The sequence below is a fragment of the Apostichopus japonicus genome, chromosome 8 (assembly GCF_037975245.1).
Source record: "Apostichopus japonicus isolate 1M-3 chromosome 8, ASM3797524v1, whole genome shotgun sequence".
In the NCBI taxonomy this organism is placed as follows: domain Eukaryota; kingdom Metazoa; phylum Echinodermata; class Holothuroidea; order Aspidochirotida; family Stichopodidae; genus Apostichopus; species Apostichopus japonicus.
In genome coordinates, this window is record NC_092568.1 from 4049951 (window position 1) to 4074698 (window position 24748).

The window sequence follows — 24748 nt, forward strand, 5'->3', positions numbered from 1 at the left end:
TATATTGTTGCAAAATGGCAAAATTAACAAAACAAGCACAAATATTTGCCATGCTTTTCTGTTGTATTCTCTTTTTTCTTTTCTTTTTTGTAAATGTAAACAAAATCTATGTAGTCAATAAATAGAATTGATTTATGTCTCAGCATGCTGAAGCAGAATTTAAACAAATAAACAAGGAGAAAATTTCAACCGAAAATGTCCTTTCGATTTGAAGAGTATAAAAAGAAACAGGAAAGTGATATACACAATTAACAGTCATTTAATGTGGTTTTGTTTATTGTCTCAGAGTCACAGACAGTTGAAAGTTTGTTTTTTGATCAATTTTTCCTCCTCTGTTTCCATGGATAGTGTAAGCTAATTTATGCTGATTTCAAAACAATGTGGAGTAATGTTAAGTCAGGGGTCGAAATTTACGCTATTCCGCTATCCCGAGATAGTGAAATCATGAACGGAATACCAAGTTGCTTGGGTTCACTATTCCGTATGGATAGTCCTAAAAGTGATAGCTAACAACAAACTTTGACAAATCTATCTAAATTTACTTGCCTGTCACTAGTCAGGCAACGATTCTAATTTTATTTGTTTCCCGGGCGTAAAAACTTGCCCAAAAATACAAAAGAAACACGTGAGTTGCAGTTACGTACAGTACATACATGTTCCGTAGCCAACTACACTTGCACAGTATAGCAAGCCTTACATTTTCCTCCGATTTGTTGCACTTTACACGTTCCGTATACCATCGCGTATGTAGGGTATGTATGCTTGTGGGTGTCCAGGGGCGAAGGCCCCCGGAAAATATTGGTAATTGTGCGTGTCTGGTGATAAAAAATTGGCAGTTGAAGATGCAAAATAATAACAAATTTTGGAATTTAAATTGTCACGAAACTGATGAAAATTTTAAAATGACAAGTTGGAGACTGTACGTTGCAATATTATGTTATGAAAAGAGATTTAAAATGTCTTACAATCTTTAAGAAGTTTAACTTACAAAACTTCCGATATTATGAAACAAATAACGTTCGGCAAAGCCCCGTTTCTAGACTGCCTAACAATGAATATACGTACATAAGTTTACAACTGCAGTGTTTAACCCTACTTAAATACTTCGTTAGGCTATACGATGTGTTGCGAATTTTCCCAGGTACCTTGCCAAACAACTGTGAGCTCATCCCATGTCTAACACCTGTTTGTTAAGATTTTTTGGCACGTTTCCAAGAAACGTTACATGGAGTTAAACTGTTTTGGCTCCATTCTAGAATTAATTAGATGTGGTCTTCCGTTTATTCATATTGAAGTCAAATTCATACGAAAGAAAATGTTTACTAACTAACATACAATATAAATTTAAAAAAAAATGTGGAATGGCAATATTGTTCAAAACATTTCCCGCGAGGCTGATTTATTACAGCAACCTTCCCGCGCTGGGCCGTGGGTGTACTGTCCGTGTGACCCATATACCCTGAAGTGTGCGAAACTACAGTAGCCAGTGACATTGCCCTTGTGAGTGGGTGTTACAACCTGCGTCCTGGGTTACCTGCTTTCTTGCCTCAGTACACAAAAAAACTAATGATTATCAATAACCCAACATAAGACTCAACATATAATTTTGTTATGTTATTTTTTTTTTTTTTTTATAGTTTCAAAGGAAATTAAGGAATAGTGGAAAATGAGACGGAATAGTGTATTTTCAAACCCACTATTCCGCTGGAATAGTGGATAATATTCTGAATTTCGACCCCTGGTTAAGTGCATTCATTCACATGTATTTTAACAGATCATGTTGAACAGTCATGCTGTTTATACTTATGAAGATATTCCATGAAAGGTATATAAAAGTACATCAATAATTTATAGCCTTTCCAAAATTCCGCTCAATTTACTTTCATATTGCAATAAGAAGTTTCTTGATGAACTTTAAGTACAATCTTAATCCTTTTTCTGTAGTTTCAATATTTTTATTTTGCTGTTGCAATAAAGTACATATGCCTAAAGGTCTTCATGAATAACAGTGCACCCAATTCAAGTAGCACAGAACTATCAACTTATTTTATGGTAACCGTGCTACATTATTTCTCATCCAGATGTAACATTTCCTACTGAAATAATTGACGATTTGAAAACCGTATGTTCCTGAGACCTGAGTAAATCTTCAGACAATTTATGATGTATACGATTAAAAAGGTAAGTAACTTTTTTTAACAGATGTGTTTGTTCAAAGCTTGTGGTGTCTCAAATGTCTCCAACTTGATAAACAAAGTAGTGATAGAATATTGAAAATTGAGGTGAGCAAAGAGAAAGTAGTTTGCAATGATTTTCATGCTTTTAGAATATGCCATGCAGAAATTCAAAACCAGGGAGTTGCTTTTTATCTTCTTGGTTTTCTGATTTTGACCCTGGATAGGATTACCAGGGTAGGGAAATACTGAAATAGTCATTCTGGAAATACCTAATGTCACACAATGGTTCTGTTGGGTATTTAGGTATCTGGCAACGTTCGAGCATTGAAGAACTAGGAACCATAATTTGATTTCAGCTTGAAGAATCGTCTAAGAAGCATACACAGGTATAACAGTCTCAAACAAGAAAATATTCTGTGTCCCGGGCACAGAAATTTGCAAATTTCTTTCTAACTGTTTATTTGAAATGAGTGTACTTGTGTCGAGGTTTAAAGGGATACCTGCTCACTATTAAAAATGTGTAAACAATGTATCTCCATCTCTTGTTTCAAAACATGTCTGTTAACAAGGGAAACTACTTTGTGTCCAATTCATACAGATAATTCTTCTGGTTATGAGTGTTGAGTCAAGTAAATTAATTAATATTATAGAATGGACACACACAGGACACAAGCTACTGTATAAACATGGCACCAAGCTTATAGAGAAGAATGTCACTTCCTCCCCCCCCTCCCCTCCCTGACATGTAAGAAATGTTCACAAGTTGAAGAAAATGTTGATAGTAATGCTTTGACAACAGCATTGACACTTCTAAAAGGTATTTAATCACTTATGTTTGTTCTGATGTATTAGCTTTAATATTCCCATGAATACATGAAATGTTACAGTAATGTCCAAATTTGTAGGCCACTATCTGCTCCCAGCGCCACTTCTCAAACAGGATCACACGTAAGCAAGACAAGAAGTAAAATCTTATCGTGCACATTATTCTTCACGCGTGGTCAGATGTTACCTTCCACACAGAAACACAGTGACAATCTGACAGGACACATTATTCTTAGGGTGTGGTCAGATGTTACCTTCCACACTGAAACACAGTGACAATCTGACAGGACACATTATTCTTAGGGTGTGGTCAGATGTTACCTTCCACACTGAAACACAGTGACAATCTGACAGGACACATTATTCTTAGGGTGTGGTCAGATATTACCTTCCACACTGAAACACAGTGACAATCTGACAGGACACATTATTCTTAGGGTGTGGTCAGATGTTACCTTCCACACTGAAACACAGTGACAATCTGACAGGACACATTATTCTTAGGGTGTGGTCAGATATTACCTTCCACACTGAAACACAGTGACAATCTGATAGGACACAACTGAATGTAACCATCAGATAAAAGTTCGCTATGTTGCTAGCTTGGTTAAGTAGTTTTGTTCGAAGGAGACTTGTATTACAGATAAAAAATTGTTCACATTTATTAAGGTGAAGATAATCATGTTTTGTGTTCTTTGGTCTTATTACAGAACGCATCTTCTTTCTTCTTACAGACACCCACGTAATACTATGAAGGTAACAATGGTGCCAGATAAAGGGATCAGCAGTTCTGCTCTTGGACTCTCTCGATTCAATGTAGTAGGATTTAGACACTTTGCTTCTCATAATGGATGTATCGGAATGACTATCAATTACTGGGAGGTGAGGCTCAAGATAAGACTGTTAATTGCTGATGGCATATCGTCTTTCAAATTTGGGAATGGCATTATCAGATTGATCACTTTTTACATGATGAAGTGACCAAGGCTCAAATTGGCTGTCACCACCAGTCATTTTTTTTTCTTCAAGTTTGCCTACATCTGGAAATTTCCAAAGTCCACAGCGAAAGGATTATCGCAGAGCCTTTACTTACCTGATAAATTCTCAGACAAGGTCATTGTAAACGTCCATTGTAGGGCCTGACTATTTTGAGGCTTGAGTTTAAGTCTTGGGTGCTGTGATGATACACGGGATGTGTGGATGAAGGAACCAGAAGGGAATTAAAGGGAGTGAAGACTCGCGCACAAAGAAATGTCTGATGCCGGCAATCTGACCTAGTTTCGAATGAGGTGTAACAGAAGTGTGAGATGCCACCATCGATCCCAGAAAATACACACACAGCTTGCTACCGTCGGTAATTAGACACTAGTGTACAGTCAATACATGCAGCTATGGTCAATACCCATAACACAGTGTACATAGCAGCGATGGACATCTCAGGTCCAGATAAAAGATAACAAGGTATCACATTTCATTACTGTCTGCATTTTGTAGCAACAAGACAAAAACTTAACTTGCAAGCAACGGAAAGTTAAGTTTTTTCAGAGGGCGGCACGCGGTTTGGGGCGAGTCTTCAATGCCTTTAACCGAATATTTAAAGATCAGTGAAGAAAAAAATTGTGATTTAAAGTGGTCAACCGTGCTTGCAATAAATTTTCTCCTACCAAAAGCAATGGGGCTCTCCAGTCTTGTTCTATTGGTCCTATAGTAATCTATACTGTATAGAGATCTCTGAATCAAAGTAAGATGACCACATGAAAACACTCACGTGTATGTGAATATATTGAGTGTAATTGCCTATGTCAGACACTCAAGGTGATTGACTAGTTAATGGTTCCACTTGTGTAGTTTGGAGAAATGGAAAATGAAAAAACTGTAGAAAGTACAAGTTAACATGCTTAAAATAACTTCAAACTTCCCAAATAGATGTTTCAAAAGTTTTCTTCAATAAAGTACTAACGGAATTGTATTATATCATTAGCGATCAACACACGATTCTCACATGACCTGCATTCAGAGATTGCAGCTTGTCAAATTCCACTAGATAGGAGCAAAATGACAGCATCCTCTGTTGATCTTGGGCGTGGTTGGCAGAGCCCCAATACGAGAGCACTAACATGTTAAAACCACAAAGTTTTCTGATACCTTTCAAATTTAGTGTGTTAAGAAATATTTGAGTGGAAAGTAACATGACACTTATATCATAGACATATGCCACACTCTTAGTTAAGAAGTTTTCCTCAATATCGCTAACCTCAACTGTAGAGCATGTTTTCATTTGTAAGTTTTTGCCGGACAAACCCTCAGTCACTTACACGAAATAGTACTCAGTGGTGGTCTGTGATGTTTTTGTTGCAAATTTATGTTTTTCAAAAGCTTTATTTTTTTTTCTCTATATTTCTTGAATCTTGATTCCTTCAAATTATGTGTTTATTATCACAAAAAATATGCAAAGTGGGAGATCATGTGACGTTAGCATGTACCACTGTAATTAAATACATGAATCCTGTTTTTTGTTTCTGTACAAACTTGTCCAGACCTACCAAACTGAATCATGTATATATGTTGGATCATGGCAGGGTTTGCTGCAGGGGAATGAAAAACAGGAAAGAACAAACAAAAGACTCTTTTTAAGGTAGAAGGTGGTTCATATTTACTTCACTGCAAAAAAAAAAAAAGAGCAAAATATGCCAAGAGAGCCAGAAACACATTGCACACATTCTTCAGTAATTAATTTAATTAAGTTCATAGGCAACTCATAAAAAACTGTTTACGTGAATTATAAAATAGAGAAAGAACTGTGAAACTACAAATTTTGACAGAGCAAAAGACATTTCTAGCTAGGCTGATTTGGGAGCCTTGTGACCTCAGGATTAAAAGTCCTGTGCTTTACTTTGCTGTCCAGCCTTTAGTTGGAGCCTTGTGACCTCGGGATTAAAAGTCCTGTGCTTTACTTTGCTGTCCAGCCTTTAGTTGGAGCCTTGTGACCTCGGGATTAAAAGCCCTGTGCTTTGGTAGTCTAGCTTTACATGGGTGATGGTTAATGTTTAACGATATAATTTACTAAGAACAATTTTTTTCTCTTTTCAAAATCCATAAAAATTCCTGTTACTAATAACACTTCTTCTGCAATTAGCATCCACTGGTTCTTCATTATGTCAAATGAAAATGAAAGTCGGCAATTTGCATTGTTATGGGAATCTAGTTTCGAACGGCACTGAAGAATTGCAGAAAACCGCACATAAGCAGAGTTTAAAACTTCACCAGTACTGCCCCCAAATTTCAAAAGCTGTGATTCTGAAATGGTTTTCTCCTCGGAGAATCAACTTATTCTCAGATGTTGAAGAAGGTTGAGATTGTTACAGGTATTGGTGCTGTAGGATGGCACATGAATGGAGGCAGTACGACAGAGTAACGTGATCGTATGACACCCATCTTTAGGCTTTAAATTGATACTAAAAGGAACCTGTATCATCACTGCTTTCACTTTTGATTTGTTTGTTTTTGTTTTGCATTTTGAGTTTTGCATTTTTGATTGTGTTTATTATTTTTAATGTTCTACACCTTGACCTGACACATGGTATATACCACCCATTTGTACAAGTCTACTTCAAATGGCTTTTTTTTATTTTTTATGTTTTTACTACCACGTCTTTGAGTCATACCATTGGACATATGCCAAAATATAATACGATTTTTAATAGCAATCATGCATGTTTCTCTCGTTTCTTAAAATTTTACATCTTTTACAGAATTATCGCATACAGTTTACATGATTTAATGAAGGATATCTCCCAAACAAACTTTTCTTAACAGTTTGGGAGAGATTTGCTTTTCACAAAGATTTCTGTCAAATATTATAAAGCCAAAAGATGATGGATGGGTTTGTATTCCCTGTAAGGCTCTCAACTGAAGGAGAATAAGAAACAAACCCAACTTATTCATCTTAATCTCATATGATAGATAGCTTGTTATAAACAACTTTCCCCAAAGTTCCAAGGAAATTTTTGTCACATGAGGGGGGGGGGGGATATACCGGTTTTATCATGAGAGAATGCAAAGTATGGATATACATGAGTTAATCAAGTTGATTCGATTCACAACCTTTCTAAGGAGAGCTGCGTTAGTTTTTCTTTAAACCTTTTTTTGCTAGAACGGACGATTTTCTAATTAACAAATTTTCAAGTGAATTTGCTTGATAATCTGTACCTCACTTTAATATTTTGGGGAAGAATAGCATCAAATAGCTATTTATTTAAAATTACACAAATATTTTCATCTGAAAATATTTCACACCACAAAGAAATAATTAGAACAATTAATTAAACACATTTCCATTCCCTTTTTTTTTTCTTTTCCTTTTTTTGTAGTCTCATATCAGGCACCCCACACAACAACAACAACAGCAAATTTAGCACTTTGTAGAACAATACAAAATTGGAACCTCAAAAATTTTCTATTTACAATATTTTACAAGTCTTTATACACTGGAGGCTGCTTTCATGGGAGGCTGCAAGTGTGTAGATCAGTCTTGTACCTGATTATTAATTTGATATATATGACCTATAAACAATACTTCCTTTCAATTGTCTGTAATATTATCAGGAAACCGTGTACACTAGTTTCGAATTCCCATTTAGACCTTTTTAGTATTGACTTTCTTTAATGCTCTTGCATTTCATTTGTGAGACTGACTATTGTGTAAATGTACAGGAAGTGAATGTTAATGACGGCAAGGTACTAAAGCACTGTAGAGTTGAGGGTATATGGTAGGCTGAAAATTTGACCTTTAAGCAGTCAATGCAGACTTGTTGGGATTTAAACTTTACAGATACAAGTAGTGTGACGGAGTTACTCATCAGTGATGAGATACTAACTGCAAATGTTGTCAATACTCACCACAAAATTTAGCATTGCTGTGAAAATTGCTAAAAATAATCTAAAATTCTTTTACAAGTAGGCTACTTTTCTAATAATTCTAACCATTCCACTGCCTTCCCAGAGATTTCAGAATCATCTGTTGGATAAAAAAAATGACTTTTAAGCTTGAAGGTTGGATCACAAACTGACCATTATATGATATTTGGAAATAATGCTAATTTATCTTAAAGGTGATGTTTACTATGCACGCTTTGTTTATAGGCATCAAGGCTGTTGAAAGTGGAGCCTTACTTTATCCCATTGACAGGCTCCCTCAGTTCATGATATAAAAGGATATTCTGAAACTTGTCATAGATGTGATACACCCCCTCCCCTGCCCCCCACAATTTCAATGTATTAGGTTAGTAATAAGTGTTGCAACAGACATTTTGGATAAAGTATAGTTTACTCAGCTTATCTGAAAGAGAAACACTAGCAAAGCTTGACAATTTATAACGATAAAGTTATATTCACTTCTATGTTACGGCACATGACTCTTTTAAACAATTTTGATATAGGATTGCTCCCATCTATTGTATTAGTGGTATTAGTAAGTTACAAAATTAACTAATCAAAGCAAGAACTTAAAATTAGTTCCAGAACTAACTACGTAAGTGCTAGAGGTCAAACTCTGATTGAGGTCCTCTGAAGAAACGAGCCTGATCTGCAAACAAGATGGTTAAAAGTGAAGGTAATAGATGGTGCTGTTCATAAACAGAAAGTAACATATCTAATATGCTAATATATAGAAATGTAAATATTTTGCATTTGCCAAATATGTTCTGTTCCAAATGCATTTTTTTTGGGTGGGGGGGGGGATTTACTAATTATCCAAACAGATCAATACATCATAGATTCCACAGCTGACTTTATCATGAAATAAGTTACTTAGGTAGTCACAGTTGACTTGATGAGTGCTTTTAATTTATGCAACACTGAACTATATATCGGTTAATTTATGCAAATTTAATTTTTATGACTTCATCTCGTACAATGGTAAACCCAGTGAGATTGCAGTGCCTTTTCTAGTGTATAATGACTTCAGAAACTCAAAAATCATTTGGTATACTGGCGAATATTCAAACCTAGCCAATACTAGAAGTTGGCCTCTTTCGGGATGATAAAATTGTCCTTTATTCTTTAAGGTTTAATTGTGAGTCCATTTACCTTACATGCACTGATTATGATGAAGCAATCATCCTCATAGAATACATTATCATTAATTCCTCAACAAATCAAGTTTGATTAGATGTCTTTGGCCCACATGCTGGAGATCTGATATAGAGGCTGTCGTACAGCTAAATAAGTTTCTGGAATAGAGATCTCACTGAAACCTGAATTCAATGAAAATTATATACAGATTTACTCTCAGCGGAAGTTCAATTAATAGTTAATGCTATATATATAGTCTACCAAAACACAGGAACTTAGATATACCCCAAAATACTTAAGGAAGTATACAGAAAGTGGAAGATCATGTAAACATAAATCAAGTTAAGATTGCGTATCACCAGGTGAAAACAGCCGCATCATTCAAACAAGTTTGTTACGAAACATATCAAATTTGGGGAAAATTTGTGTGGTTTATTTATCAGGCAATTGTAGGAAATCACAGGAACTGAGATGACAATGTCTCACTTTTTCCTTTATGATGAAACAAATTACGAATCTGTATATAATAATCTTAAACTGTTTGCATGAAGGCTAATGTAGAGAGACTGCATTAATTGTTCATCAGGTATTATAAATATGGTAGTCATTGCAAGTAGAAATTAACAAATTTAAGATTTTTTTTTTTAAAGCTGTTCTTGATGATTTGCCTAGATAAAAGGACAACTGATCCTTCTGTGTCACATATCCTGATGAAATCAAAGGGTTAGCTTTCATAGAAATTCCTTAAAGAAACAAAAAATATTGCTAGGCTTGGAAAGAGGAGGACTAGCATTGATGTGGAATCTCTCTTTTTTTTTGGCGATGGGGATAATTAGTTTTTACTATTTTACATTTGGTTTACCTTCAAAAAGATGATGAAATTGTAGAAATTTTGGTCATTGAGAAACAAAACATTTTTAGGCTATTTTTGTTACATAGGAATTTGCTATGTACATATGCTACTGGAATAGGGGTAACTATGGAATATGATATGTACACTGTGAAAATGCTAGCCTAACCTTGACAAAATATTTGTCGTTAAAACACAAAGTTATGGTTGCCCGATTTCTGACGAATTTAGAAATTATCAAAGTATGAAAACATATATGGAAATCACAAAAAACAAACATAGGGCTGTATTTCAGGACTTAGTAGCAAAATTATTTCTTGAGTTGAGTAGTTTTTTTACTTATACATAATGGAAGTTTTGTTCTCTCCGCACTTCCATAAAGAATCTCCGAATTCAAGCACTGAATCATTTTATGTGGGGGAAAAAACTAGAACCATGTGTGTTATGTTTGACAATTTGAAATGTATAAAACTGTCATTTTGCTTTTGTAATTTTAGCAAAATACTGAAATATCCAATGAAAAGTAGATATAACAATGTGTTTTTCTTTCTATTTTTTATATTTATCAAATTGATATTTTCCCTCTTTTTTCTTCTAGTTTCAAGAAGTAACAGATATGTCCTCATTTCTATTTGGAAGATATTGGCTACCTCAAATGTAGAGAACTGTGAGTAGAAAAATTCTTTAATTTTTTGGGGGGAATTTTTTTGGGTATCATATCAAATAATATGAACCAGTATTGTTCATGTGATGTTGTTTGCAATGTATGCAAATATTTTTGTTTTCTTTGAAGTTGGAGCATTTATCACCAATTTGTAAAGTTTCTGATGGAGAAACTGATGATGAGGTATTAATTATTTCTCAATTGTAAGGCTGACCTAATGACCCCTAGAATAGATGTCTTAATGATGTAATGTATGTAATACCCTTCAGTTTAATATACTTCAAAGTCTGACAATTCTTAGAGACAACCTCCCCAGCTTTATCAGGAATGCCAATTATGTTAGATCACCTCATTTACCTGTCTCCCCTCAACAATTGAACTCTGTATAGTCTATCAACATAGTGAAGCCTTTTGTTACTCTGCATTCAACCTTATACCCCTCCACTTTACTAAATACTTCTCCATCCCCCACCCCCAACCCCCCCCACCTTCCTCTAAACCCCTTCCTAAATTCTTATTCAAAGTCTAAAATAACATTAATTCACAGATTTAGCTTTATAATGTAACATAAAATAGGCTTGTGAATTATGAAAAATGGCTCATTCATAGTTTGAATTCATATTATTATATGATAAATGCCATGGCACATTTAAATATCCTTAATTCATGCTCATTCAATACAAGTTGCATTAAAATCAAATCTTTGGCATATTTAACAAACCTTTTATAATAAAGTGTAATAGTGATGTGGCCACTTCAATATGAATTGAGATGTAAACAGAGAATATGTCCATAAGAGCAGTACCATATCATCATATTGATGCTGGATAATACACCAGAGTATGCCGTATACCAGTCACACAGATGATGACTTTTTTATCCACTGAGTTTATCATTCTCTCTCTCTCGGTATACAGAAGTTCCTTTGAAGTATCTCTGCGAAACATCACTTTGGTTTTTATCTTCTATTTAGTCTAATGACATTCAAACATATTTTGTATGTAATGATCAACGGTAATGCACTCAACTAAACATGGGTATGAAATATTCGCCTCCCTGGTTCATATTGACTTTGACATTCAGGAGGTGACTTGTTTTGAAGGTTCTTGCCTCATGCTGCAAGGCCTTGTAACAGAATCCAGGTAAGAGTATTAACTAACATCACATTGGCAGTGTTTAACTGAAAGGTCATTTATGGACCACCAGCTGTAAACATGGTAGTGTACAATTACCAATATGGCATATTAATATACATCATAGAAACTGTATTAACAGACTGAAGTCCCTGACCTAGGTTAATTGTGATCCCAAACCTAGATTGTGATCCCACACTATAACATGAGATCCATATTCTTTTACACATGATGGCTACCATGGGCCACTAACAATAACATATTTTAAACTCTTCACCATATTTACAGTATAACTAACTCCCATAAAATGTTTTATCACAAACATAAGTAGTTATGGGTGTGTTTGTCATGCAGTTAAGATATGATGGGCAATAGATTGTAAAAGATTTATCTGCAGCCATTAAATTTTCGTTGACAGCAAAATGGAGACATTTTCAAATGTATTTTTGCGATGGTTCTATCCATCCAAGTTATTTCCAGCTGTTGAGGATTATTAAATTTGATATCACTTAAAATATGTCAATTACTAATTTAATCATGAATTTCAGTTCTCAGGTTGAATAATACATTCAAAGGCGATTTCAGTCAAAGGATATATTCTCTATTTCAGCAAATAATTTAAGTAAAGAAACAGAATGAAAAACTCAAACTATCAGTAAGTACAGGGGCTTATTATAATGCAGCCCAGTTTGGTACAATTTCCTAATACTAAACTACTCTATACTGCCATCCCATGTCATGCTTCAAAGCACTACTACTGACAGTACCAGCAGTCCCTGCACTTTAGTATCTGATAAAAACATGATATTCATACTGCTCATATTGTCAGTACGAGTGCCTGGAAGCAAGAAATGAAAGTACAGTATAGGAAAAGTGTTCCCAAACTGGGTTCAAGAAATGAGTCACAAGTTCTTTATCCATTTGTTTATTCTAGTTGGAGAGTTAAGCTCTGCACTGTGCCTCTTGCATGGTTAATATTTCGATGGTGTCTCCACTTGATCAGTTATAAAGCCTCCTTTGAGAAAGATCGTTAAGTGTTTCAGTTCTTCATCACTAGTTCACTGTTTGAATACTCCTATTACTTTACATTTTATTTCACTTTGGAGATGTCTTCGTTAGCTTGAGGTTGGTCAATTGGTTTCAAAGCTAGGTGATGTAAGATGGCTCGGTCAAAGGCAATGACGACCATCATAGCTACCACCACGATGCTCGCTATGGTCACCAACATCATGAAAGAAACCTCTGGTGTTGCCTGCGGAGTGATGAAAAAAAAGAATCGCTCTAGAGAGATTTAAATCAGTAATTAGTATGCAAAATGGGCATTTCATATGTGTATATTCTCTTCAACAACCCTAGGGCCACATGCAACCTCCTTTTGTAATTCTGATCTCTCCTCCCCCACCCCGACTCTGACAACCTAACGCAAAATGCAGCTTCAAGACCAAAGAGAAGTAATATTCACTTACCACAGCAACAATTGTGATAGCAATCATAGCCACACCAAGGACTGCTTTGAGAACCATGGTGAAAAAATTGTTTCTCCTGCTCGATCAAATGGCAAAGTCTATCTTTACTAGTTATAACCACTCAGTATCTCCTGTCCTAGCCTTGGTCTGTCAATCGTAACAGGATCTGTTCCATAATCCAAGGAGGAGAAACAAAGTAATTACTGATTTATCGAGATGTCATATAAGAAAGATGAAAATCTGGAAAGCTGTTAAAATTAAAAGCTCCTGAAGTTGCAGGTTGATTTTAAAAAGTGAAAAAGGAGAAATTATATTCAGGAAGATTCCCCCTCCCCCTTTGTTTTCTCTTCTTTTTCTTCAAGTGGAATGGTTTAGCACTGACATGGCAGGATGGAAAGAGTTACATTCAAAATCAAGCATAAGAAAATAAATGTTTGGTTGACTTGGAGTGATTTAGTTACAGGGGAGAGTGTGCATGGTCAGAGTGACAGACCTGTTCGAGCTGTGCAAGGCACGGCTCCTGCAGGTAACAAGAGAGTGTAAAGAGAAACATTGACTTATATAGTAGGCCTACATGTCAATTTCATTTCATGGCGGGGAAAAAACGAAACTGCTTTTGAGTAAATTTAGACCTCTAGGTGAGACTATGTCTCATGCTATCAGGTAGTAATTCACAACTGTCTGTAAAAGACCTTCTGTGTTAGTGAACTTACAAATTTAAATGAAAAAAATGGTACTTACATCAGACAATATTGTTACAATTCCGAATAAAGACTAACATAATTTTTTCAAACTCCTTCAAAGGTATTCTACGTATAATATATATTATGATGATATATATCTGATCAACTTGAATTGTAATTATAATTGTCATTGTAATTATTAATGAATACAGTGGCGGAGCGTCCATATAGTCAGGGGTGCAAATGCATACCCTACGAAATAATATTTTGTGTGAGGTAAAGTAAGTGTACGGATTCAAAAAAACTGCTGTGATAAAAATTGAAAAGCAAAGTTAGTACAAGACCCAATAAGACGAACCAGTAGTGAAGTAAAAACTTTAAAATTAGTCATCTGCATACATGAAGACATTCCAAACATTCCTTCCTTTTCAACTTAATTGGCGGTGTCCTCTTGATCAAATGATTATTTTTGCTGTCAAATTTGAAGATTTAATTACAGGGTAATAATGGCGATAAGTTTGTCAGCAGTGGTTCTAATGTCACTCGTGGCTAGTTTGAAGGTTTATCAACCTTCCCTTAAATTGTCAAGATGAAGCTGATTGGTGTAGTTTCTTTCACCAATTCTTTGACAGAGCTTTTTATAACAAGCATTAGATATTAACATCTATATGTATGTAGTTACGTAATGGCATCCTAGAAGGACTGAAATTCCTTGTATTTTTATGTTTATTAGGGAGATTGGCCAACACGAATGGCTTGGTAGAGTCAGTCTAGAAAAAAAAGGAGAAACATGGCAGGAGGGAAAAGGAACTAGGCGTGTAGAAGAAAAAAGTGTTACTAAATAATCCTGGAGAAAATGGGTCAAGATTTTATTCACGAATGAATGTGAAATTGTAGCAAAGAAGCAGCTAAGCTGATAACGAGGCTAAAACAATGGAAACTACTGCGGTATTAATTGGCCTGGGGGGAGAGATGATGAAACGAACCAAAATGCGAGACTAATGGAACGTGAAATTGACGAACGAAACTGAACATTAGAAACTTCATGTGTCTTGACTGAAAGGGATATTCCCTTGGCAGATAATGCAAGATGCATATTTAACAGAAAAAATATTCCATTCTGTTAGTTTGAAACCCCACTGATCTCAACATCTTGTTCATAACATGAAGGGGTAGGGGTGATGGGGGTGGTGGTAAGGTCACCTTCACTTTTATGTCAACATCATTTATTTGTGCAGAAAATTTGGTGGTTTTGATCAAACTATATTAAAGAATCAGTAAGATGTTTTGTGATTTACTTGAGTCTTTTCAAACAGTCTCTTTAATGGTCCAGTTACATGCAGCTTCCCTTAATTTGCGGCTCTCCAAAGTTAAAACGTTATTTGTCCTCTGCCGATAACACAGTGTCAGTCAGCCGTCATTATCTAACAGATTCAATGGTCACTGTGTTCCTTCCTTTCTCTGCATACCACTTCATATTGATTTATGTTTTGTCTGGCTGAAATTATCTCTCAGTCGTCCTCCATAAATTGAATCAAACATCATTCATTTTTTTTTTTTTTGTACCTTACAGTTCTCAGTATCACTAACTAGCTACAGAAACACATACAACGGAATCCTATCTTGCATCTTGTAATTGAAAATCTTTTCAGACAAAAACGTTCCATTTAATCTATTTGCCCTGCTCTCAGATCTTGTGGTAGAAGCACCTGCATGAGATGTTCTCCATCGTCACTTTGTGAATGTCAATAACCTATGCTCCAGGGATGAGCTCTTTGCCACTGGCATTGTAAAGCACAAATTTCAAGTTATATACTTTTGCCATTTTTTTCCACTTTTTTTGCTTGTATTCAAATTGAAAGTAAATCTTGTGAGCAAAATCTCACTAATCTCATTCAGCCAGAGATTAATATGTTAAACATTGAAGTTTCCTGATTTAGATAGAAAATGGTTTTTCATGAGGCTATAATCTAGTACTTAATATGCTAGATTTCTCATATCTGATGATAATTAAAATTCTATTTGTGTACGGTTTGATTTTTAATTTGATATATGGACATATATACTAAAAAGAAAATACTTTATGGTAAAAGATCTTTGAGGCAAATTAAAAACATGAAGCAAAATTGCAGAAAGCATGATTATTATGCATGTGGTAATGTTTTTATACAACTTCATAATAAATTTTAATTTCATGGTTATAAAGTCATCTGTATTGCCTCCAAATTTTGAGTGAAATTGAATAACAGTGAACTATAATTCACGAAAGATTGAAAAAGATTGACTTTTTAGGTTGTTGAAGGAAGTTTAAAATCATATACTTTTTTGAGTGTTTGTTTTCCTGCAGTTATGTTTTCTTGTTCTGATCTTCATTCTCTTTCTGGCTTTACAGTATTTAACTCAAGAATTATGATTACTGACTCATATACATAATAAACGTTCTTTGGACTGGCTATACCGTTAAATCACCTGAAGACTATGACATACTGCACTGAGATCTGTGAAAACTTCTACCTATCAGGTCCCCCTTTCTAATAATTATTTTCGTCCATGTTTCCAGTCAGCCAGCCGTTTATCAAATATGTGTGGCGGGTGACATTTTAGCGTGTAAACTTTTTATCCCCACGGGACTGTCGGCAACTCACCGCAACAATTTCCATTACACTGTAAGATCTAGAATGGCTAGTACAGGTTCATCCATAAAAAAAGATTGCTGGCTGCAGTACTTTATACATGCTCAGTAAAGGTGATGCACTAGCCGCCATCTCAAGATGGCAATAATTTTCCTGGTAAAGGTGACAAACTAGCCGCCATCTCAAGATGACAATAACTGTCCTGCCCGTTAGTGATTTTGAGTGTCAAGACGTTTATGTGTCAAACTTAGCTGAAACAAAATTTGTACTCTAACAGCTGAAAGCATTCGTGACATGTTAAAGAAATGAGATATATAATGGTCTTCGTTGTTTATTTGATACAAGTATACAAAGCTTAAATTGTCACAGTCATAAAAACAGATGAAAGGCATGTCATTCACACCTTGAAATCAATAAATTTTAAATAATTTATGAATGATGGATTCTGAAAGGTGAGAAACAGTGGTTAGGGTTGAGTACAGAGAGCAAAATCAGAAGGAGAAAAGGAAAAGGCTGGTTGATGCATGAAATGTAACTTCAACTTGTTGATTAAAGATTCAGTTATAACTAGAGACAAGATTCTGAAGGAAGTGTTGGAATATTGGATTGTATATATATATATATATATATATATATATACATCATGAAATAACACATGGAAAGGAAAACCATGCAAAAATTGAGGAGTTGGCTTAATAGAGTTATCCTTTCAAGCTGGAGGATTATATCTCTTCTTGATCCTAGAAGGATGATCTCCTAAAACCTCTAGGATGATTTATCCATCAATCACAAGTGTGAGCTTTTATATCTCTACATTATCTCTATCCATATATTGAATGTGTGCAGGACTTGTGTTGATGAAAAAAGGTGGAACCCTGTCCATAGTTTAAGAAAGCTTCAGAGGTTAAGCGTAAAGATGGCTTTTATGACACAGATTGACTGTGCTTTATTCTGCATATGAAGTAAGAAAGAGAAAAATAAAAACTGTAATATAGTCCTGCACAGAGTTCTTTGCCACCATTGAGACAGTGTTACTACCAGTGAAAAAGTCTGTGTACCCATGTGGGTTAGACCCAAGTGTGATCTGTGAGGGATTTCTAATGCAGATCAGTGAGGCAGCAGCTGGGCCTTGGGATAATTATATTTGTGGCAAATGTTAATGTGAATCAGTGTCATACTTGATATACATGCAATGGTAAAAGGGCTTCACATTTTGTTACTTGCAAGATCTTCTTCAGTGCATGGCACATTGACAAAATTGAAAAGAAAACAATGTATATATAAATTTACACAAAATTATATCACAGCAAGTAATATCTTTCTGTCAGCTTATTTTTATGGTAATGAACTACTTAAAGATATGCTGTATTGGCCCTAAATATGCTAGATATTCAAGTATGGTCACCTTTGGTGAAAATTCTTCAACTGTTTGTATTACAACCTTGGAGGAAATCTTCCTAACTGGGGCATTCAATCATCTTGTGTGTTCCTTAAAAAGTAAAGGCCTAAAGGAAAGTACTTTTTCAAAACTTCTAGCAATTATAGAGTGCTATAATTTGAAGTCTAAACTGATTACCTTTAAACTTTGTATGGTGATATCTTTTTTTCAACTGTTCTTTAAGGGTATTTGATCAATACCAAAAGTGACTGACATTTTTTGTCTCATTCATTTCTTTATTTGATCATAATTATTAGTTTGTTCATGTAATGTTAGACTCAGCTGTTGAGTGAATTTGTGATACAGTTAGCAATATCTATGTAATTAAGTACACAACGTTGTATTTCCTTGGCATGGGACTATTCCATCTTGCTATTATTTATCAGAGACATGTTTCACCCTGCAGTGTATATAATGAAAAATTATAAAATATACAAGAATGTTGATTGATTTCCCTTTTGAAATATGCTGTTTGGCAATATTCTTTCCATCTTTAAACGTAAATTAATAGAGTAGTTGATGCGCAGTACATGTGACTATCCAGTTACAGCAGCAAAGCCCTCTGTTGCTATGCGGTATAATATTGCCCTATGGCATGCCGTTTGTATCAAACTAAAATTATATTCCAGTTCTATTGACTTAGTTTACATATTACATACATGTGTTTATTTTGATATGTTACTATTACACATGATCTTAGCAAACAAATTAAACGTGTCGAAAAAAAAAGACGGAAAAAAAGTAGTGATATGTGAAATAATCTCCAGGGCATTGTCATGATAATATCCAATTAACATTTAAATATTTCAAACTCTGTTTCCTCTAGTTACAAGTTGCTTTAATTTGAAGCAGTTGTATTGAGATTCCCTGCCAGACATCGTAAACTTTCTCTTCGAGATATTTAATCACTAGCTCTGGGTTGTCTTTAGTAAAGAACATACAGTACTTTCTCTGTTTTGTTTTCTGTCTTTTTTCTTTTCTTCTTTTGAGTGGCAGTTTGACTCCAATTAATTTGCTCTCGCATTCTCTCCATCTGGGGACAGCCTGAGCTGATAACTGGGGGAAAAGTTTATTAGATAAATGGTGTGATTGAATTGGAATGTGTTTCAAAATATTTTTGGTCTGCATAAAGATGGTGTGAGACTAACCATGCACAGTACAGGGGATAATCTTGAGTTTAACTGCATTAGTCAGCTACAGCATATTATATACATGTGTATAAACTCATAGGAATATCTTATCTGGCATCACATTAGTACAAAACTGCTGCTAAAATTGACAAATTTATATTACATAGCTGCTATGTTTTATTAATCAATGCAATTTAGTTCAAGGAATATTTTATCTGGCATTATATTTGTAAACTGCTTTAAAAATTGACAAATTTGTCTTACCTAGCACTCTATGTTGTAACTCAATGCAACTGAGTTCAAGGAATATGTTATTATCTGGCATCACATGAGTAGACTGCTTTAGAATTGACAAATTCTTAGTTCCTAGCAGTTATGTTTACACTCAGTGCAATGAGGGTGAAGGATTATTTTACCTGGCATCACATTAATAAACTGCTTTGCAATTTGACAAATTCTGACACAAAGAGTGCAAAGATATGTCTAGCAGTTCACATAATGATATTATATTTAGTAATTGATGAGAAACACTATATTTGTTTTGTAACTCTGTAGAACTGATATGACAGAACTGAGTATGCTCAGTTATTCCCTGAAGTACACCCCCTCCCTCCCTCCCTCCCCCGCACCCCCGCCCCTGGACTATATATTGCAATGTTATCTGTTACCCTCATCTTTGAAAGGTCATAAACGTACAAACAACATTAAACAATTTCATGGTCTGTTCATCTTGAATGTCATAACAGTGAAAGTATAAAGGCTGACAGGGAAACAGAGTCAGAGCCTTAAAATGGTTTAGACTTTTGATAATCTGGATTACATACTGTCCTGGTTGTTGTAATGAATATTGATGGTGCAATTGATTCCTAGATAGCCACCCACGCTCTGTTTAAACTCCTTGCATGGTGATAGACACATGCCTCCTTCTCCTCCCATCAGATAATCTTATCGGTAAAGAATTGGTTGACTTGATCCTGCCAAATTATATATGCATGGTTTGAAGTGTAGCTCAATGGGTAGACCTAGTTATTAAATGTACAGGTAGCAGCTGGCAATAAAAACATACATGATATACCCAGACATTTATTCTATTTACAATTGTGTATATATGTTGTTACAATATAGCCAGTTGGAAGGTTGAATAAAATTGGCTTTCTAAGAAAGATTTACTGTGAAACGGTGCAATTGTTAACCATCGCCTCTGTCTCTAGTCAAATATTAAATATGCATACAGTTAAATTTTTTTTCATACATAATTTTTCACATTCTAGTCTCTGCGTTAATTGAAAAAATAGAGTTCAAAGTTGACAGGGTGGTGCAATATGTAGTCAGAGAAAGTAGCAATATTGATGTACTACTACAGTCTAATAGTTGCAGGGCACTTGTACAGTATATATGGGTGCACATGAAAGATCATAAAAGTATAGGAATGTGGGGGTGTGGATAATATTACTCAAATATGATCTTGTGCACAGTTTTAAGAACACTGTACATAGATAATAGTATAATGTTAGTTATACTCTGGCTCCTAGGTATATACGTATTATACTGTACGACTATAAGAATTAGCTGCATGTATCATGAACAGCTCAAAATTGTAAGTTTTACTTCACTCCTCACTTACCTATCTCCATTCAACCTACAGTATGCACCTACTGTAATCTACGTAGCCTATACAACAGTAACATTTTAGCACTGCGCCTCCTGTATACCCTTCAGATTGGAGAATCATCCATTTTACAGCCATTTATTTTGCAGTTAACTTTGGATTATAAATTGTTTTCCTTAATTTTGGAAAACCATTCTGGAAATTAAAATTTTGGATAATGCTAAATTTGTCCTACTAAGTGCATGCCAAGCCCATCTTCCATGCTATAGGGTCAAATTAATCTACAAAGTTTGTTGTTAAGAGGGACCAGCAACTTCCAACTTCGGCTTTCATTTATCCAGCGCAAGTAGCTGTACATTTAACCCAACACACCGCATTGGCATTTAAGAACACTCATCATGTCAGTTTTGGCCTAAAATGCTTAAAAGTTAACATCTCTTATAGTTATGGATTTCATATTTTTTCAACCCAACTTTGGCATGCATACATACATACCTATTGCCTGTGATTACTTGGTTAAGCTTTAAAGGCCTATAGGGATGTAGAATTGTCAGTCAGTATATTACTAACTCCGAAAGTCTGACAAGCAAGAACTTGTGTTATCCAGCATCAAATTCTATACAGGTGCATTTAGAACACAGTTCTGTTGATCTATGGATTCGGTTTCTGGGAATAATTTATCCAGGACTGCAAATGTAGCAAAATGCTAATAATGCTTAATGGACAAATTGTTACAGAAAAGTAAAGACCTTTTGTATGTTTGTGAAGAGGAAATCAAAGATGCCATTTTCCGTATCACATGAGAAAAAAAGCACATGTATATTAGAATCAAAACTGTAAATCTACAAAATGTGAACACTAAATTAAAAAAATTAAAATTTATGATCAAGATTGATGATCAAGGAAACTTTGGAATTGATATATTCTGGAAAATTCTGCTTGTAAACTTCACATGAAAACCTTGTACTATGTCCCGTAAATCTATATGACTCCTATGTCAAAGGTCAATATTAGGGCCTAGAGTTACTATGATGTCCAGGATCTAAATTTCAGCCTTCTAATATAATTTGATTAGTCACCAAAGTTACTGTATGTTCATGACTGTGTTTTAATACCAAATTATTCTGAAACATTGTGAAATTTTAAACGAATAGACTTTGTGTAACACACATGTATACTGTAGTGAATTGGCACAATTAATTTGAACACTTTGTTAAATTTGAGGTGCATTACTGTAGATATGCCAAAGCACTTGTTGAATGTCAAGAGATTTATCAGGCCTATATAATTTAGAAATAGTGCGACATTAATACGGTTGTTTCCATGGCGATGTCTATCAGCTATAACCATCCCTTAAAATTACGCAGGGAATCTTGACATTTTGAAAGACCTGAATTCAGACAAAATCTTCTAAGGATCGAAACGCTAGGTCCTCTAACTTTGACATACAGTATTACTTGACAAATATGGTGGTGCTTCAATTAACAGAAAGATACAAGTATAACTGTCTCATCTTTTTCAACTTATACTTGCGCTAGAAAGTTTGACCATTTTACCTTGCCATAAACTTCTAGGTTTCCCCCGGGAAGCATGGATCTCTTTTTTTCATTTCTCTGTACGATATCATTGAATTATCCGTCTGAATGAAAAGTACTATTTTAATTGGAAAAGAAAACTGAAACCTCTTCGTTTGTATCTATGAACGTGCACAGTGTCACTCTGTGAATATATGCTCCTCGGGCTGCTGTCAAAATCAGTGCAACTTCACTGTTGTTGCTACGGTGATGTCTATATCTACAGTATAACCTTCTCTTAAATAAGAAGGAAATCGTGAACTGTTTGTAAGTGACCTGAATTCTACATGGGGTCACAAAGGTATTATGCAGATCTTGCCTATAAGAAAATCTGCCCCAGGTACCACACTTTTTCTGTAAAAACTGGGGTCCCCTACAGGACCAATGGCTCATTACTAGTACAGCGAAAGTAGGGTATCTAGGACGGATTTTCTTAAAGGCAAGGTCTGCAAGGTTGTGGTAGGAAGTTTGTATATATAGTTGTTCATGTGATTACCCTTACATAGATTTTTTTTTTCAATTAAGAGAGATGTAAAGAAAACATATTCCTTTTTCTACCCACCTCAAAGTCTCAATGTGTGTTTGCCAAATTTAAACTTGGACCCTTCCAGCTTTCCGCCCTAAAAGCTCCGTGAAAATGACACCTTTCTATATAAAGTGCAAAGTACTCGTTATTTTTATTGAGTTATCTGTCGTTAAACATTTTGAGCTGCATAAATTTCGCCAGATTTTGTAACGAGTCCGTAGATTCTACAAACTTCAAAATTTGCAAACCCCCAGGTATTTTCAGATGCATCCGAGGTGGAATTGGGTACAAAAAGTGTATATGATTTGATAGGAGTATTTATAGGTAACATTTGTGTAATGAACATGCTGGTATGGGCCGTCGCAGTGATTTTACGGTAAATCGTTCGCGCCATAAGGGCAACAGAAATTAAATTTCTTTCTTGCGATTGCGACAGCTTTTCTCCATTAAACCCACCTGGTCAGAGTGCATTTAGAATAAGAAACATTGAATCTGCTGCGGAAGTTTGTTTTCCGAAATTCATTTGCAAACACGTATTGAGACTTTAATTGTGCCCTTTTAATTAACATTTGTATTGTCGTTGTTAACAAATTTATTTTAACGTTATGTTTTCCTTGGGAAAGAGATGGACTTATGTAATATTATTTTACTGTATGACATCAATGCTAATTAAGGAAATAAAACAGGCCAAGGATAGATATAAAGACAATGGAAGCACCATGAGTGCCTATACATGCAGTGAAAGTAGCCAGCCTGGTGCTGGCTTTGTGAACACTCTCTTTCGGCCAGTACAATACCTATATGTTAGCTTTCTTTGCTTGCTAGATTGTTCTTCAATTTACAAGCAATCAATTAATTTGTCACATATGACTTACCTTATTTAGCTCTGAAAATCGTTCACGTAACTAACTTTCCACTTAATTAATTAACTGTCAGTTGATTAGTTGTTTTACTCCGGATTCATGTTTTCTGCTGAATCAATGGCAGACAAATATTCCACTTAGACAAATCAACAACATTCCAATGAAATAGTTTGAATGCTTTCACTGTTTGAAAATGTAGACAGTCGACCTGCAACAAGTGGACTTTGATGCACCTAGGCTCCCTCCATTAAAGAAAATTGTCTGTACATAACAGCCATTCACCACTCTCTCTCTCTGGTAGACCTGAGCGATGTGAAGTCTGCTGTTACTGGACTGCAATACTCCACATGCTGTACACAGTCAGCCAGTCAGCTGATATCTCATCTAGTTTGCAAGCCCACACAATGTTGTTGTTTTTGTTTCTCTGTATGTATGTGTGTGTGCTGTGATCAGACTACAGATGGATCCCAGGGTTGCTTCTTTGACCTTTGACATTTACTTTGATTTTGTTGATTGATTGAAACTGTCTCTTAAAATGCGGGCCAAAGTGCATCATGTAAATAAATGCAATTTAAGGCGTTGTATTTCCTGGTTGTAATTTAAAGCAGAGAATGTTACTGTGAATGATTACAGTGGAGTACAGCAGTCAGTGAGAATAATAGTGTGCAGACATAGGATGTGCAATGCATCAAATAAACAATGAAACATGTGCCAATTAATACGTGCCAAGCTACACGTTCATCTAGATTATTTTCATAAATTAAATAGATCTATGTAACGTTCCCACATTAGTCTCTGAATTCCAGATTTTGTCATTACATGTATTTTGAGCATATTTTTGTCTGTGTTTGCTTATATATACTGTACCCTCCAGAGCTGTTAGATAGGCCTACTGAGTTTTACTCTTATATTTAAAATTGTAAAGAATAATTATTTCCAAATAGAGTTTGTGCACTAAAATGATATTTACATTGTTTCATGTATACATTAACATTTACCTAGCTTAAACGCAGAGTGATAGTACTCGAAAAGTACATGGTACTAGAGTACTTTTTTACAAGTACTAATAATTATAATTAATTAACAATTGCTTGTTATACTAACA

The 24748-nt window shown here is 35.0% G+C and overlaps 1 protein-coding gene and 1 long non-coding RNA gene across 11 annotated transcripts in view; one reads left to right on the forward strand and one right to left on the reverse strand.

Moving 5' to 3' along the window:
• The window catches only part of LOC139971570 (fibroblast growth factor receptor-like), a 189551-nt gene that overhangs the window by 56 nt on the left and 164747 nt on the right, over positions 1-24748 (forward strand). For 3 of the 10 annotated variants that reach the window (XM_071978158.1, XM_071978159.1, XM_071978169.1), the window contains exon 1: positions 4485-10591. In XM_071978158.1, coding sequence (XP_071834259.1) covers positions 10273-10591 — 319 coding nt within the window. In that variant the 5' untranslated portion in view covers positions 4485-10272. The other 7 variants (XM_071978161.1, XM_071978166.1, XM_071978160.1 and 4 more) reach the window with 5 other exon arrangements.
• LOC139971573 (uncharacterized) lies at positions 6517-24062 on the reverse strand. The gene is made up of 3 exons (XR_011794424.1): positions 23656-24062; positions 13188-13353; positions 6517-12973 (listed from the first exon to the last, which is right to left on the reverse strand). It is a non-coding gene; the product is annotated as an uncharacterized lncRNA (long non-coding RNA).